At 42.9% G+C, this 16,162-nt stretch overlaps 1 protein-coding gene across 2 annotated transcripts in view; it reads right to left on the bottom strand.

Moving 5' to 3' along the window:
- Map3k5 (mitogen-activated protein kinase kinase kinase 5) overlaps positions 1-14,261 on the bottom strand; it is a 187,721-nt gene extending 173,460 nt beyond the window's left edge. Inside the window, exon 1 of one of the 2 annotated variants that reach the window (XM_070010628.1) lies at positions 13,200-14,261. In XM_070010628.1, coding sequence (XP_069866729.1) covers positions 13,200-13,665 — 466 coding nt within the window. In that variant the 5' untranslated portion in view covers positions 13,666-14,261. The remainder of the gene's footprint in view (positions 1-13,199) is intronic. The other variant, XM_070010629.1, reaches the window with a different exon arrangement.
- Positions 14,262-16,162: the final 1,901 nt, after the last annotated feature.

Raw genomic sequence — 16,162 nt, 5'->3', positions numbered from 1 at the left:
AATATCAGACTTTGGAAACAAAATGTAGACCTCAAGAAGTTCATTTTAACACACCTAGCAGGTCCAGTCATTGGGTAGCCAACAAATGTTATATTTGATGGTTAAAATTTTTCTAATACGGGCTGGGAAGGTGGCTCAGTGGTAGAGCGCTTGCCTTGCATGCTTGAGGCCCTGGGTTCAATTCCTCAGCACCACATAAGCAAAAAAGAAAAAAGCCGGAAGTGGCGCTGTGACTCAAGTGGTAGAGCGCTAGCCTTGAGCTGAAGAGCTGAGGGACAGCGCCCAGGCCCAGAGTTCAGGCCCCACGAACGGACCAAAAAAAAAAAAAAAATTTCTAATACTCATTTGATTAGCAAAAGAACAGTCTAAAGCTGTACTAAGAATCTAGATTAAAACTTCCTTTCTGATTTTATTTCAGATTTACCAACAGCTAAATGTTCTTGAAGAACAGCAAATACTAAAAGCCCTTAGGGGCTTGGCAGGAAAGTTCAAGCCAACTGCTCTGGTCATAACTCACGTGCAAGCTACAACGGAGTTCTAGCATTTCATCTGGTGATGCCAAGCAAGTTGCACCCCAACCCTGCTTCACCATTAATGATACACCCCCACACTAAGAAATGTATTGTTTTAAAGCCTGATCCTTTAGAAAGTACATAAACATTTTTTGGTTCTATTATATGTATAAACATTAAACCAATATATCCAGAAAATTGACTAGGAGTTATTCAGGAACATGATTACTATTTAGATCTTAAAATCTAAAAATTTCATGGATCAACCAAAGCTAGATTCCCAAGACTAATTACCCAAAATCATAGAAAGGTTTACATATATCCAGTTTATGTATGTGATCATTAATAATTCCCAATGTTAGCCAGGCACTGATGGCTCATACCTGTAATTCTAGCTACTCAGGAGACTGAGATCTCTTCAGATCTCACAGTTGGAAGCCAGACTGGGCAGAAAAGTCTCCAATAAACAAACAAACAACAACAACAAAAAGCTCTTACCAAAAGAAGCTCAGGGACGGTGACTAGGGGCCCTTAGTTCAAGCCCCAAGACTGGCACAAAATAATAATAATAATTCCTACTGTTGCATAAAATATACAACCATAAATGTTGCTTAAAACCTCCAGAGGTAGCCCAAACTTCATTCTCAGTCATATTTTATACATGGATTATAATTTGGCTACATCAATGTGTCAAATCCATGCTTGCCTTTATTACCTAAATGAAATTTTATTTATTTATTTGGCTTTCAACTGATGTTCTCTGCCTCATAAGACTGTTTGAAGGACTGGATAAGATCACGCAGACATGTAGAGCTCATTGGCATGACAGCTAGCACACAGTAATTGTATTTTTTATTTGGGTTTAACCTGACTTACATTAGGAGACCCAAGTCTTTGGCCTGTAGAATTTTACATTAGTTTACCAGCATCTAAAATTGAAGGATTCTTTTTACTCAGGAAAAAATAATTTTAATGAAAAAAATCATTTTAATAAAAGAAGCATTCTAAAGCTATATTTTAGTATTAGCAATGGAACAACATTTCCTAGCCTAAGAAAGAAGCTAGCTTTCCAGATACGGGCATCACTTGGGCATATTACAGCCTTGTTCTTGGCCACATGGCTTGTTCTTATATCCACGATCCTAGTGACAACATCCTACTATCTAACTTGTACATCATTCCAGACCCAAAACAATTGTGATTAGGTACCCTGGTTAAAGTCAGGTATTGTAAGATCCTCTCCACACAAGTATAGTTCTAGGATAGCAGAGTTGCAGCAGAGAAAAGAATACAACAGGTTCTACTGATACTGTTGGTACAGAACCCCTGGGGATACAGAAGAGTCTGCTGATACTGACTAGCTTTCTGTCCATAAAATTCAGACACACACACAGCAAAAGAGAGACTGGGTGTCATTACCATGGAGGGCTGTGGTTTGCTGCATGAGCTCTGGGAATTATTTGATTTTTAAAGCAGGGTACATCTTAAATTGTCTTTCTAGTAATAAGGCCATTCTATAATGCCAATTAAATAAACCTTAATATGTGCAAAGCTGACAGAAATGCAAATATTTCTTGTCCACGGCAATATATATATATATATGAATATCATTTGATAGAGATGAAATTGGTTTCTACCTTGTAGAAAAGATGACTCCAACATTTATGCCTACTGAATTGCCTTATGAAATGCTAGCCCATTTTGCATCTATTAGCAAATTCAGTTTAGCTTTCTTTTTTGTGCTTATTTATTTATACACAACAACACAATGCATGAATGCAAAACTTTTTGTAACTATAATATAGCAAGCCAGACACTGAAGGCTTCACCTGTAATCCTGGCTATTCAGGTGGCTGAAATCAAAGGATGGTGCTTCAAAGCCATATCAGACAAGCAAGTCCATGAGACTCTTATCTTCAATTAACTTCAAAAAGCTGAAAGTTGTGGCTCAAGTTAAAGAGCACCAGCTTTGAGTGAAAAAGACAACCAACAAAACAAGGTCCTGAGTTCCAAGTCCCAGTACTTACACCTTACAAATGTAAGCTGTTTGCTGTTTTTAAGTAACTGATAGCCTTTACTGCATCCATTAACTAATTTTTGTGTTCCCACTGCAAAGTCTCAACTTGTCCTTTCAGAGTATAAGCGAGTGATCTCTGCATTGTAAAGTTAATAATCTTATCCAGTTATTAAGTAAGCTCTCTTTTCAAAGAATTGGATGCATGTCTAGATTATATGTCTATATCTGCTTGTCAGAGCCTTCTTCGAGTCAGTTTTAATATCTTACCACCTTTCTCATTAAATGAGTTAGCCAAATATTTGGTATGTTTACATTTTCAGTCATGATATTAGGTTTTTGAAACCATAGTTTGTAAAGTCATAGAGTAACACCTCTCCTGAAGCAAGGACTTTCTAAGACAAGAAAATAGAGACAGAAAGGGTTTTAAGTTTTGTCTACAATAATTTATTTCTCTGAAAGATAAAAAAAGAAAAGTGGCATGATGTCAAAGTATTTACTATTACTTTTAAGTAGTGCATATGTGAATGTTTGTTATACTATTCTATATATTTCTTAATAAATGAGATACTTCATGTCTTAAAATTATAGAGCTTGCCAGGCACCAGTGGCTATACTCCTAGCTACTCAGGAAGCTGAGATCTGAGGATGGAAACCAGCCGCAGCAGAAAAGTCCGTGAGACTCTTATCTCCGATAAACTACTCAGAAAAAGCCAGAAGTAATGCTGTGGCTCAAGCAGTAGAGCACTAATCTTGAGTATAGAAGGGCTCAGGGAAACGGACAGTGTACAGGCCCTGAGTTCAAGCCTCAGGATTGGCAAAAAAAAAAAAAAAAAAGAAATTAAGGTTTTCTAATTCTATATTTTTGGTAATACTGGCAATCAAACCCAGAACCAGGCACATGCTAGTCAAGAACCCCACAACCAAACTAAACTCCCAGTGAGTGCCAAGGGCTTTCTTAAAATCTTAGTTGGGAAGGGAGAATTGGTGACTACAGTTTAATTCTCCTTTTTCCTTAGCATCAATTGTTCCCAAAGAAACAGAGGGATATTCTAAACATTTATACTCAAGATTTATGCCTTCTTCTCTTTTCACTTTAATATATCTGCTGCAGTAAGAGGTGCATCATATGCAATTAATAAATTCTAACAGATCTAAATTCCTGGGAATATCACTTTAGGGGAAAGCAGATCAGATTGAGGAACCAGAGTCTCTCAGGAAACCAAGAAAAGGTTATGTTGCAAGTCCAGCTCTCTACATCATCCTATAATGAAACTTCCTTCTGACTCTCACACCCAGAAAATAGCCCAAGAATTGGTTGGATAAAACCCAATTTATAAGCCATGGCCAAGTAACTGGCAACCAGCATTCAATCTAGGCTCCAGGCTCTTTTCTTCACTTGAGAGAAAATGTCATAATCAGCCTGCATGCAACTGTTAACAGCAAGTTACCAAGGACGAAAGGTAAGTGTCACCTCCATGAGTCTTCCACATAATCATGCTACCATCATGGACCATAAAATTAGACCTGATGCTTTTAAACAGGATATCTGCTGTGGATGTTTATTACTGCAGGGGGGAACTTCGTAATGAACCCCACAGCATTCTTCACTATACTATGTAGTGTCGCAGGAAAATCACATGGATTATTTAGAAGTTAGGAAGAGCTTACCAGCCAAGTCCCAAATCCTTTGCCATTGTAAACAAAGATAATTATACTACCCTATCTATTTCTTTTAGGGAGTCAACAAGATGGACAAAAGAAGGAGATAGCATGGCACTGAACATCTAGATCACTCTGACCTAGCCTCTGGGTACCATTAGGACCTAGTGACAAATTGGAAAAAATGTATCTAGAGGGAAAAGTAGTGGATGCTGGAAACAGGGACCACATTCCTGGCTCTGGCTTTCTGGGCTGTAAGCGATATTTGTCACAATATAGTAGACTACTTAACATTACTGTTCCATTAACAGGCATTTGACAGGTAATAGGCTTTTTAAATAAGAAATAGATAGATCATGATTTTTTAAGGGGGAAAAATTTTATCTTATGCAAATACTTACTTTGGGGATTTTATGGGGAAGGTTGTTGAGTTTTTGTTTTTGTGCCAGTACTGAAGCTTGAACTCAGGGTCTAGCTCACAGTTTCTTCACCCGAGGCGGGTGCTCTAACACTTGAGCCACAACTCCACTTCTGGTTGGTTAATTGGATATAAGAATCTCTTAAACTTTGCTGCCTGGGCTGGCTAAGAACCTCCATCCTCATATCCCAATCTTCTTGAGTAGCCAGGATCACAGGCGTGGGCCACCAATGCCTGGCTAATTAGTTGGTTTTACATGGTTTTGGGGTCAAAGGGCCCAATGTTCTTGCATATTCACCAGGATAGCTCTATTCTATGTTTCAGTTAAGTTAAAAGTTCACAGGTAATGAAGAGGCCAAAAGTGTTAGAAAGCAGTGATGTAACCCGCCATGGCCATTTTTAGAGACTCGCTGTACAAAGAAATATTCCTTCTGAATGAATCATAGACAAGGTCAACTGCTTTCCTTGTTGTTGATTAACCACTGTGAGAGAAAAGATTTGCTTTCATTGGAATGTTTAATGCTACTATGTGGCAATGAAGTTATCCAGGTCTTCTCTGGGAAATGTCACTTGGTAAGAGATACTATTAATATTTCAGTTCTCTCCCCTTCTGGCTTCCCTAAGAAAATTACATGCAATGTGACTTAGGTATTATATATTAGTTTTTTGTTTTTGTTTTGGAAAATATCAAGCCTACCATCAGAGCTCACGTAAAATGTTAAGTTTGCATTTATTTAAACTTTTGGAACCACTGGACAAGACTTTGAAAAATCAACTTTATCTCATTTTCTTGCTCTTCCACTTTTGACCTGTTTCTCTACTCAATAACTCCAGACATAAAGAAAGCTAATACATAAAGCATCTAAAGAAAGCAAATGGACTTTTAACTCATTTATCATTCTGCTTTCATTTTTTCTTTTTATTCTACTAACAAAGTTCTGCAAATTTAATCTTACTCTCTGCAAATAGAGTATCTTCCTTAAATACAACCAGTTTCTCCACCCTCCTGTATCTAAATTACGGGAAGGCAAGAGTATCTTTAAGCTATACTTTCCCAAACTAGGGGTGTAGCTCAGACGTAGGATTTGTGCTTAGCATGTACTAGGCCCTGGATTCAATTCACAGCACTAAAGAGGAAAAGAAAAACAACCATATCTTTCCCAAATCTGTGACTCTCATTGTCTCCCTGATGTGGCTGTGGATTCAGGCAAAAATATCCACCCCTTTTATATTTCCAACTCTCCTCAGCCTTGCTGAGACCCCCACAGGTGATGGAAAGGAGACATATGAAGAATGCCCTATTGCATTCTGGGAGGAACCATCACTTCTGTCAGCCTTGGAGTCACTGACCCACAATGTTCTTTGTGGGCTGTCTCCTTTCCTGATTTGGCCTGGTTTTTGGAGAGAGCACTTGGAGGAACTGCTAGGAAAGTTGGTGCCTTGCTATGGATAGCACACAGTCACTGGGCTTTTTGCTTGTCAATCTCCCACTGCTCCACAAAGCAGCCAAGAATCAAACCAGAAACAGGAACTGAACAGGCTTCAAAACCAGACCTCTGAAACAGGAAGGGACATTCCTCGTTGTCACCACAGAGGAACTGGCCTGTAGCAGCAAACTTCCAAAACACTAATAAAATCAGAGCAGAGGAGACAAGACCCTGCTATGCACCAATACAAGCCTTCACCTACAGGTGGAACCAGCTCTAATGACCAGCTAGTGTCTCAAGCAAACCAAGATGACCAAGCTGAACAAAGGAACCCACATCCCAGGAGCCTGGGAAGCAGGGCCAGTCATGACCACCTGCAGCTGACTATATAAGGGAAGAAATGGGAGCTCTAAAAGTAAATCTATTTTTGTGCTTTGGACTTTCCTTTTTAGATTTGGTTCTTTCCTGATTGCTAGTGAAGCTCTTTTAGGAAACCCATACTTTTGCCTCAATTGACCAGAAAGTCAAGAAATCAAGAGGAAGTACAACCCTCTGGGTTGTTAATGGGGTCACCACAGCTGCTCTTGTGATATGCCAGAAAAGTGAAAAGCTCAGAGAAAAAAATGTGTGGGAGTACTGGGTATTTTTTTTTCTTTTTAATCCCTTCCTGACCACAGAGATTTTGTTTTCTTTTAATCTACTACATTTCTTTTCATAATTTTATCCTGTTTCTCTCCACAAGTAGAGTAGCCAAGAGATGGAAAGAGGCTAGGAGGCAGTTTAAGGCAGAGGGGACAAATACTACTCTATGACTAGCAGAATGAAGTTTTTATACTCACCCCCACTGAAATGGGAAAAGTGAGTAATAGATGTAGAATTTCTTCATATTTTTACTGTACATAAATGACTATCCTTTGTGGCAAGGATTGTGTGTGTGTGTATGTTGGTATTGGGGTTTGAAATGAGGGCCTAGGCACTGTCCCTGAGCTTTTTTGCTCAAGACTCTACCACTTGAGCCATACCTCCACTTATTATAGCTTCTTAGTGCTTAAAGAGTTTCAAAGACTTCCCTGCTTGTGTTGGCTTCAAACTGCATTCCTCAGATCTCAGCCTCCTGAGTAGCTAGGATTACAGGCCTGAGCTACCTCATGCAGCCCATCTAATTTTTTTAACACAAACATGTCTTTCCTTGTATGCAATCACAAAAGGTAACTGATTAATGACTTTTTTGTTTCTCTATAATTTCCTTACTTGGAAAAAATAAAACGTTGGCAAGCACACATCAGTCCTCTTGATTTTTTAAGTAAGCTGGTTCGTGGAAACTGCTATTTAGAAAACACAAACTTTGTTCTCTCCTTCAAGGCTTGTGACTATACACACACACACACACACACACACACACACATATCTGTATATGTACACACAAATATATATATAAAAGCTTCACTGGATTTGAAAACAGAAATGCAGAAGTAGTCTAGAAGACAATATTGAGGTATGTTTTATTTTACCAAACAAAATTGGAAGTCCTAAAGAGCTGTGCTGGAAGGAAAAGGAACCAGACCCCAGAAAGGTCAAATGCCACTCTGACAAAACACATAAATGAGCCATCACAAGCTCAAGTAAAGTGAAAACACAATATGGATGAAAATAGAAAAGTTAAGTTCTTAAAATTCAACTAACATGTGTTTCCTTCCGGTTCACCACGATTGCTGCAGGGTGAAAGGCTGAGCAAGACATTGCAATCTGCAGTGAGCCAGGCTAAAAGGAAGCCCCAACGGATGTGATGGCTAGGGGCAGGGAAAAGGGAAGTGGGCAGCGGATCTCATCCAGTCCCTTCGAGAGGCAGGCAGGTGGCTTAAACCCAAACAAGGTCCCTGGGTCTGACATCAGCAGAAAGTCAAGGGCCATAAATAGGTTTGGAGGAAAAGAAAGAAGAGATGAAAATATTCATGAGTCCTGTTGATATCTCTTTTCTGAAGCTTCTTCCCAGCCTTCCCACCCCAACCCACCACCACTAATGTAAGTTAATGTTTCCCTTATATCTGACCAAAATGCTACCTATCAAAAATTACTTCAAAGCAAAAGTCATTGGTCTAGCACAGTGTTAGGTGTATTCAAAGTCACAACTTGAGGTTTTAGAAACAGAATACTCCTGAATGGGTTCCATATACTGAGTTGTTAAGAAAGTGTCTTGTAGGCTCGGCCCAGAATCTATCACTTGTAATACTGTTTGTAAGGGGAAAAAAATGACTTCTAATTTTAACCAGCAATCTTAAATCATTTAACTTGAATGAATGCATATAACTATGGTTCCATATTTCCCATAAGTAAAATGAGAGAATAGTAAGGCCTATTCCAGCTATTTTTCAGAGACTGGGTATTTAGTCAACCTCTTTTTTTTTATTTTTTCTTCTTTGAAATCTGGCCAGTTGATGTCTGAGCAGTGTGTGGTACTGGCAACTCTCATCTCTTGATGTTTGCAGAATCTCACTGCTGCCATGCAGGGGGTGGAGAGTAGTACTGTTGGTTGCTGGCATGGTACATCTGAGTGATAGTATCTTGTGTGTAAAGATGGATCTCCAAAAAAGTGTTAACAGGGCATTCATTTTACCTCTTACAATGAGATTGACAAGTATAGTCAATGAACAAATCAAAATACACTTATATAATAACTGTGTCAGTGAAAAACCTTTCACCACAATGTATATTTTCTTGAGGGGGGTGGTGGTAGTACTAGTTTCTGAACGTGAGCTTTGTGCTTGCTAGGAGGATACTCTACCACTTTTTTTGCACTGGTCACTTTCAAGGTAGGGTCTTGCTTTATGCTAGGGCTGGCCTGGGCTGTGACCCTCGTTCTTGTGTACCTTTGTGAATATGTTCCCTGGGATGGCAGGCCAGAAACACTGACTTTCCCTGTAACTGGGTTAATCGTCATTGACTGAGATGGGAGTCTTGCAAACTTCTTAGTTTTTAATTCCCACACTGGCCTCAAATAGTGATCCTCTGATTTCTACCTCTTCAAGTAGCTAGGATTACAGGTTTGAGCCACTGTGCCCAGCTGCAATCTATTCTCTAGAAAGATAAAATAGCTGAGCTGTTTTAAAAGTAAACAGTTGGGTGTGGTTGTCCATGTTCTACTTAGGAGGTAGAAGTAGAAAGAGCTTGGTCCAAGGCATGAGTCCCTACCTGAAAAATAAAGCAAAACTAGCTAGGGGTATGACTGAAGAAGTAGAGTACTTGCCTAGCAAGTGCAAGGCCCTGAGTTCAGGCCTAGAAAAATAAAGACACCAATACATACAGGTAGCAAAAGGCTATAAAAATATGTAGTACTATTAAACTATGCATTCCATAACATTGAGCTACTTGGGCATTGTTGTCTTCCTTTGAAATGCTAGGCCCAGTTGCTTCTTCTTTGCTTACTGGTTTTAGGGGTTACCCCCTTTGCAATGTGACCACCTTGAATCTGCCCACCCACACTCTGATTCTGGAGCTGTATCCTGGGAAGCCAAGGCTTCTGTGGGACTCTCACATAGGCACTGTGACAGACAAGCACAGAGTCCACCTCTCTACCAACCCTGAATTCCTCAGAGACAGGGATAAGATTTATACCAGCAGTTCATGAACCACTATGAAGTGAGACAATTCATTTGTAATAATAATAATAATAATAGCAAAATTATAAAGCATAGAACTTAAGAGCTAGAAGGAATTGCCAACTAGTCCAACGTTCTACTGTTCTGAGATTTTAAATAACTCCTTCCAAATCAGAGAAGAGCCGGGCACCGGTGGCTCACGCCTATAATCCTAGCTACTCAGGAGGCTGAGATCTGAGGATCACAGTTCAAAGGCAGGAAAGTCCATGAGATTCTTATCCCCAATTAACCACCAGAAAACCGGAAGTGGCCCAGTGGCTCAAGCGGTAGAGCGCTCACCTTGAGCTGAAGAGCTCAATGGCAGCGCCCAAGCCCAGAGTTTAAGCCCCACAACCAAAAAAAAAAAAAATCAGAGAAGAGCTAAGACGTTGAATCTCCTGTTCTGATGCTTCAGCCTGGCTTGCCAAGTTGCTATGCTTTTGCAAATTCACAGGATACCCAGCACTCTTAGGAATTTAGTTCAGTTCTCCTCTATTTCCACCTGTGGTTAACTCTCCAGGCAGATTCTCCACTGGAGGAGCCTTTCTAACAACCCATGATTCACAGCAGAATTGGGATGAAGATTCATCTACACCAGGAGGGACAGTGTTCTGCCCACTACACTGGAGTGACACAATGTTCAAGGGCAGATAGTCGGTGTGGGGGAAAGCCCAGCAATGGTGCAGTGACCAGCAATTCCTGATTCGGCACAGCTTGCGAGCTAAACACTTTTTTTTTTTTTTTTTGCATTTTTAAATGGATGAAGGAAAATCAAAAGAATAATATCCTGTCAATTCTATGACATTCAAATTACAGTGTCCATTAATAAAGCTTTTTTGAGACATGGCCACAATAATTTGTTTAGGTATTGTTGCCGGTGGCTCTCACAGAAGAACTCTGTTCAAGGACTATAAAATATCCAGTGTTTACTATCTGGGCCAGGCTCTGGTAGCTTACACCTAAAATGATAGCTACTCAGGAGACTGAGATCTGAGCTTTCTGGTTCCAAGCCAGCCTGGCAGTTAACCAGCAACAAGCCAGAAGTGGAGCTGTGGCTCAAACATAGAGCACCAGCCTTGAGTGAAAAAGCGAAAGGTCAATGCCTACACTTGAGTTCAAGCCCTAGTACCAGCATGCACACATGTGCATACACACACACACACACACACACACACACACACACACACACACACACACACACACATACCACACACACTTCTCTAGTCCTTGATAGAAAAAAGTTTGCCACCCCTGCTGTAAGAATAACAGACCTTCTCTTCAATATTAAGAGAACACAGTTATACTACTGGGAGACCTCAGTAGCCTCAGTTATGGAAAACAAAGGCTTTGAGCAAAACTGATACCATCCTCATTCTATCACACCTTCATGCTGCATGAGAGGTTTCAGGATCCATATTGTCCAGATGGGCAAGGGTTAATTGCAGGCCTGCTCATGTTGAAAGAATCAGGGGGGTGGGAGGGTGCTGGCCCCCAACAAGGGACTCCCCAAGGTATTCCCTCTCTACTATTTCTCACTGTACCTATGTACCCCTGAAGATCTTAATGAAACCCCTTTTATACAATTTATATATATGCTAATTTTTTTAAAAGAGAAAAGAGATCTTTCCTAATTTTCCAATCCATGATCCCCAAATGGGAGGCATCCCTTGATTCTAAGACTAAATCAGCCACCTAACTGGAGGTAGCCAGGGCCACACTGGAATCCTGTATTGTCCGGTTACCACCTAGGAACCCCAGGACCAGTGATGGATCCCTTGTTTTTCTCACATAGAAAGTTAAGTAGTACTCTTTTCCCAGGCCTGCTTGGAGAATAAATTAGATACAATTCAAATATCAGCTCTTGGTAACCTTTTGCCCTCCCTTTCTTTCCCACAGGCAGGAAGTATTTGGAGAACAACAGAAGAAAGTCTTGTTAGGAAAGTTTATTTCAAACAAGCTTAGAGTTTAAGATGTTTTTCTATAGCTCTAGAATTAAAAAAAAAAACTCCCCATCTATTAGGGCAATAAAAATAGTTTTAAAGACTTAGCTGAGGGTGGGAGGTTGGGGAGGGAGGATGGGAAGGGATAGGAAGGGGAAACAAAGGAGGAGGCTACAATGCTTGATAAGAATTGTACTATTATCTTGCCCATGTAATTGTAACCCCTCTGTACAATATTTTCACAATAAAAATTAAAATTAAAAAAAGACTTAGCTGAATATTTTTCTCTCTCATATCTTTCAATTCTTTGAAGCTTCTTCCAAATTATAATCCAAAATAAGAATGCTATAATTTTTAGAAAAGTTATGGTTATGTTTATGTAATTTTTACAGCAAGCCACCAAAGAACCAAGCTGTAATATACTCATGTTCAGTTATGAAAAACCAAGACTGTTAAAAAAAAAATACGAAAACCAGAAAGTCCTCGTTTATTTAGTCTGGCTTCCTTACATGAAGTTCTTGTTCTTAAAATATTCAGCTTTGGCTGAATTCCAAAACCTACATAAGCCTACTTCAGGTGTTTTGAACAGGCTGTAGAGAACTGGAACTGAAAATAAGATTGAAATATAAAACCTTGCATGCAATCATAAACGCCGAAGCTTATTGCCTTGAAATTCTCAAGCCAGGTTTCCCACCCACAATTATAAAAATAAATGTCTGTCTTCTCCACACTGGATTACAGGGTGCTAACAGTTAATTTCAGTAACATGTTATCAGTTAACATTTGCTAACAGACAGCTAATTGCTTCGGTCACTAGAACAACCAAACACTTTATGAATCTGAAATAGGTTGAGAAAGATACTTTTTTTTAATGGATTATGCTAACAATCACCTTCATTAAGCTCACCTTAGTCACTTAGTCATTAAGATAGCATATCAACAGTTTAAACGATTATAAACCTTTCAGACCACCTTCTATGTGGCAGTAATAAGAAGATGACTACTGGAGAACTAGATCCTAACACAGATAGTCAAGCTCATTTAGTCACAATATTATTAGTTGGGAAAGCAATACTTGAGAGTTCAAGTGGGTAGGAGGTGGGAAATTCAAACCACTAAGACTTGAAGGTAAAAAATGAGAAAGAATAGAATAGGTCATGCAAATTCATCTACATTCTGGCTGCAGCTGGCTGGCTGGCACAAGTCGTTGCTTCAGCACCCCCAGAACTACACAGAGGAAAGGGTCACAGGTGTTTGGCACCAAGTGAAGGACTATCTGGGGGAGAAGGAGGGGGCAAGAAATCTCACTCAGCTGAACAGCTCTTCAAACCAACGACCCCCTAAAGCTCCAGCACCAGGCCGTGGGTAGGTCAGCGAGGCCGGCTCCTGCACGAATACCCGTTTGCCTGTGGCATAAGCACACACTCTCCAGGGAGCGCTGGGCGCCAGGAGTCGACACGCAGCTCGGTCCCCGCTGCGTGAGAGGCAAGAAAGTTGAAAGCATGTTTCACGGGCCAGGAAGAGACTCCCCCCCCCCCCCCCCGCCCCAAGACAAACTTCCCTCAAGACGGCCAGGTTTCGACACACTCACCTGCATTGTAAAAACGATCCAGCACCGCGGTCTCCCCGAAGTCCAGTTTACCAAAATGCAGGGGCTCCAGGGTGGCGCCCACCGCGTCGCACGCCTCTCGCAGGCTCTGCAGGGCCTCGCTCTCCGCCCCTACCAGCTGCCCCTGGCTGGCCTCGTTGATCACGTACGCCACCGTGGTCCTGCGGCTCCCCCCGTTGCTGGAGTTGCCCCGGCCCCGAGTGGCGCTGCTCCCGGGGGTGGCAGCCGGACAGCCGGTGGCGCCCGGAGCGGCGGCGGCGCTCTCCACATTCCAGAAGCTGCCCGGTGGCGGCGGCGGCGGCAGCGGGCTCGGCTCACCCAGGGCCGTCGTGGTCGCCGTCGCCGCTCCTCCCCTCCGGCAGCTGCCGCCTTCGAGGAAGGCGCAAAAGCGCGAGGAGGCGAAGGGCGGCAAGGAGATAGTGATGTCCTCGCCAGCCTCGGTGCCCATCTCTGCTAGCCGGGCTGCAGCGACGCCCGTGTCCCCGGCCCAGCCGCCCCGTCTGACGAGCCACAGCTCGGGGCTGCTCCGCGCCCGCCGGGCTAGGCGGCTGCCATCGCGCGCCGCGCCCTCGCCCGCGCCGCGCCGCCGTCTCCTCTCGGGCGCTCTGTCCGCCGGGCCCGCGCCGCAGCCCGGCGGCGGCTCGCCCCTCCTCGGCGCCTCCGTGGCCGCGGCAGGGTGTAGAGTACACGGGGCGGGGAGGCCGGGCTGAGCGGGAAGGGACAGCGCTTCCTTTTCTTGGCGGCCGGACAACTCGGCTGGCAAACCTGCACCTCGGTGCGGCTCAAGGGCGCCGCGCTGGGGGTGCCGTGCGCCCTGGCACCCGACGCGCGCGCGCGGGGCTCCTTCCGTCCCGGGCGCCGGGAGTGGCGGCAGAGGGCGCTCTCGGAGTGGGGAGCCACCTGGCGAGCACCTTACGGGGCGGCGGGAGGGCTCCGCGGACGGCGTCCTGGAACCTCGGCGGCGGCTCCAGCCCACACCGAGGTTCCGCCTCCCGCTTCGGCGGCGGCTCTCCGTTCCTCGGCTCTGGTTCCTCCGCCACCCCCGCCTGGCCTGGCTTCCTTTCCGATCACGGTGGCCGCTTAGGCTGCACGCTCGTAGCAGCCGATCGTCCTCTCTTCCACCCGCCCCTGGCCGCCCACTCGTGGCGGTACGGAGAGCCAGGGCCCGCCCCCGGGGAGGGCGCTGCTGGGAAGCCCAAACGCAGATGGAACCCACCACACTGGGATCCTGGACCTCAGATCCCCCCCACACCGCCCCCAGGGCGCCGCGCCCAGAGCCAAGCGCCCCACCTAGGGACACCCGGAGTCCCCAAGAAGCCTCGCGTGTGCGTGCGACTGCAAGACAGTGCAAAAAGTCTCTCGAGCCAAGACTCGAACGTGGCCCCGACTCAGCCCCCGAGACTTGTGAAGAGCTCCCCGTGATCACGGCGCCCCCAACCGGACCCTCCCGGCCCAGGATCGCCCCGCTGACACCTCCTGCGAGACTGGAAGCGCCAGGGTGGCCCACGTGGAACGAGGCTGGAGTAACAACAGGCCTAACCTGGAGGGTGGCTTATAAGTAACAGTGACGCTAAATTTAGAACTAGCAAGCTAAATTTATCAGGACAGATGATGGTGCTTTTCATTTTAAAATTTCCAATAGCTGGCACTGTTATCACGAAGAAGTAATTGATTAACTCCAACTACCGTGTTTCTCATTGTTAATCTTACAATCCTACACACACACACACACACACACACACACACACACACACACACACACACCTGTATCATAAGCCAAAGACAGAAGATGAGTGGAAAATTATTGTCCACAGATGAAAAAGGTTAATTAAGTGACATTCTGTTTTTTTAAAGGGAGCCACACAGAGAGAGAATAAGAGACAGAGAGGTGTGCCTGGATTGTTGAACAACAATCAAAAAAAAAAAAGTACCCACTTTAGAATGAGAGCGGATGTATACATTTCCAGAGACCTCTGGAATGCTATATACATCAATATGAGGAAGGCCAGTTCACACTGTAAAGTAAATAACAGTAATAGGATTTGGATTTTCCAGATAATGATTAATGAGACCTGTGGAAAAGGCCAAAGAAACATGCAGATTACATTTCAAGATGTTGTACTAGGTAGTAAGAATAGTTTCCTTTTTGTGACTTTATTGTACTTTCCAAACAGGTAAGGCCTGAAAGATTAATCTGCCTCTCAAGCTGCTTACTAAGACTGTCAGTAATGCTAAGTTCAGTTCCTAGTAAATGCCATGGGCAAGTGTGTCTTAGGGGCATTACCAACTGAGAAATAGTAACCTGAGTGCCCATTGGTATACTGTTTCACTGGGTATCTCAAGTCTGCCATCTTTACAGATGAGTTCAGAGGAAAGGGGCAACTCAAAGTCAACACAGGGGATAAAATTGGATCCATTCCCCACACCATGTACCAGGAAAAATTCCAAATGGTTAAGAGGCTTAACTGTAAAAAATGAGAGTATTGAGTACTTAATAAATACACAGGCATATTTTTCAACCTTGGGATGAAAATAATTTTCAGAACTAGGAATAAATTTTTTAAGATAAACTTTTTTAACCTATTTTTTTAAGTACTAGAGTTTGAACTCAAGGACTTTTATTTGATAGGAACATGCTTTCCACTTGAACCAATTCTTTAAACTTGATAATACAAAAAAAAAAGGATTTCCATGGCAAATGTACCACAAGGAAACTAGACCGAAAGCATAAGATGTCATTTTAGGCAATTCATAAATATGTTATACAGGGAGCTCTTTCCTGTATGAAGAGAAACTCAACCCTATTCATAGTAAGTGCAAATTAAAATTATACTAGTATGACACTTTTTTCCTTACATGTTGACAAATATCTTGATGTTTGAGAACACTTTATTTGTGAAATTGGGGCTAAATAAAACACTTTCATCTCTTGCAGAATGAATGTG

This window comes from Dipodomys merriami, unplaced genomic scaffold, assembly GCF_024711535.1.
Source record: "Dipodomys merriami isolate MVZ:Mamm:240054 unplaced genomic scaffold, mDipMer1.0.p SCAF_8, whole genome shotgun sequence".
Classification (NCBI taxonomy): Eukaryota; Metazoa; Chordata; class Mammalia; order Rodentia; family Heteromyidae; genus Dipodomys; species Dipodomys merriami.
Note: the sequence above shows the minus strand (reverse complement) of the source record. Positions and strands in the feature narration are given on the sequence as shown.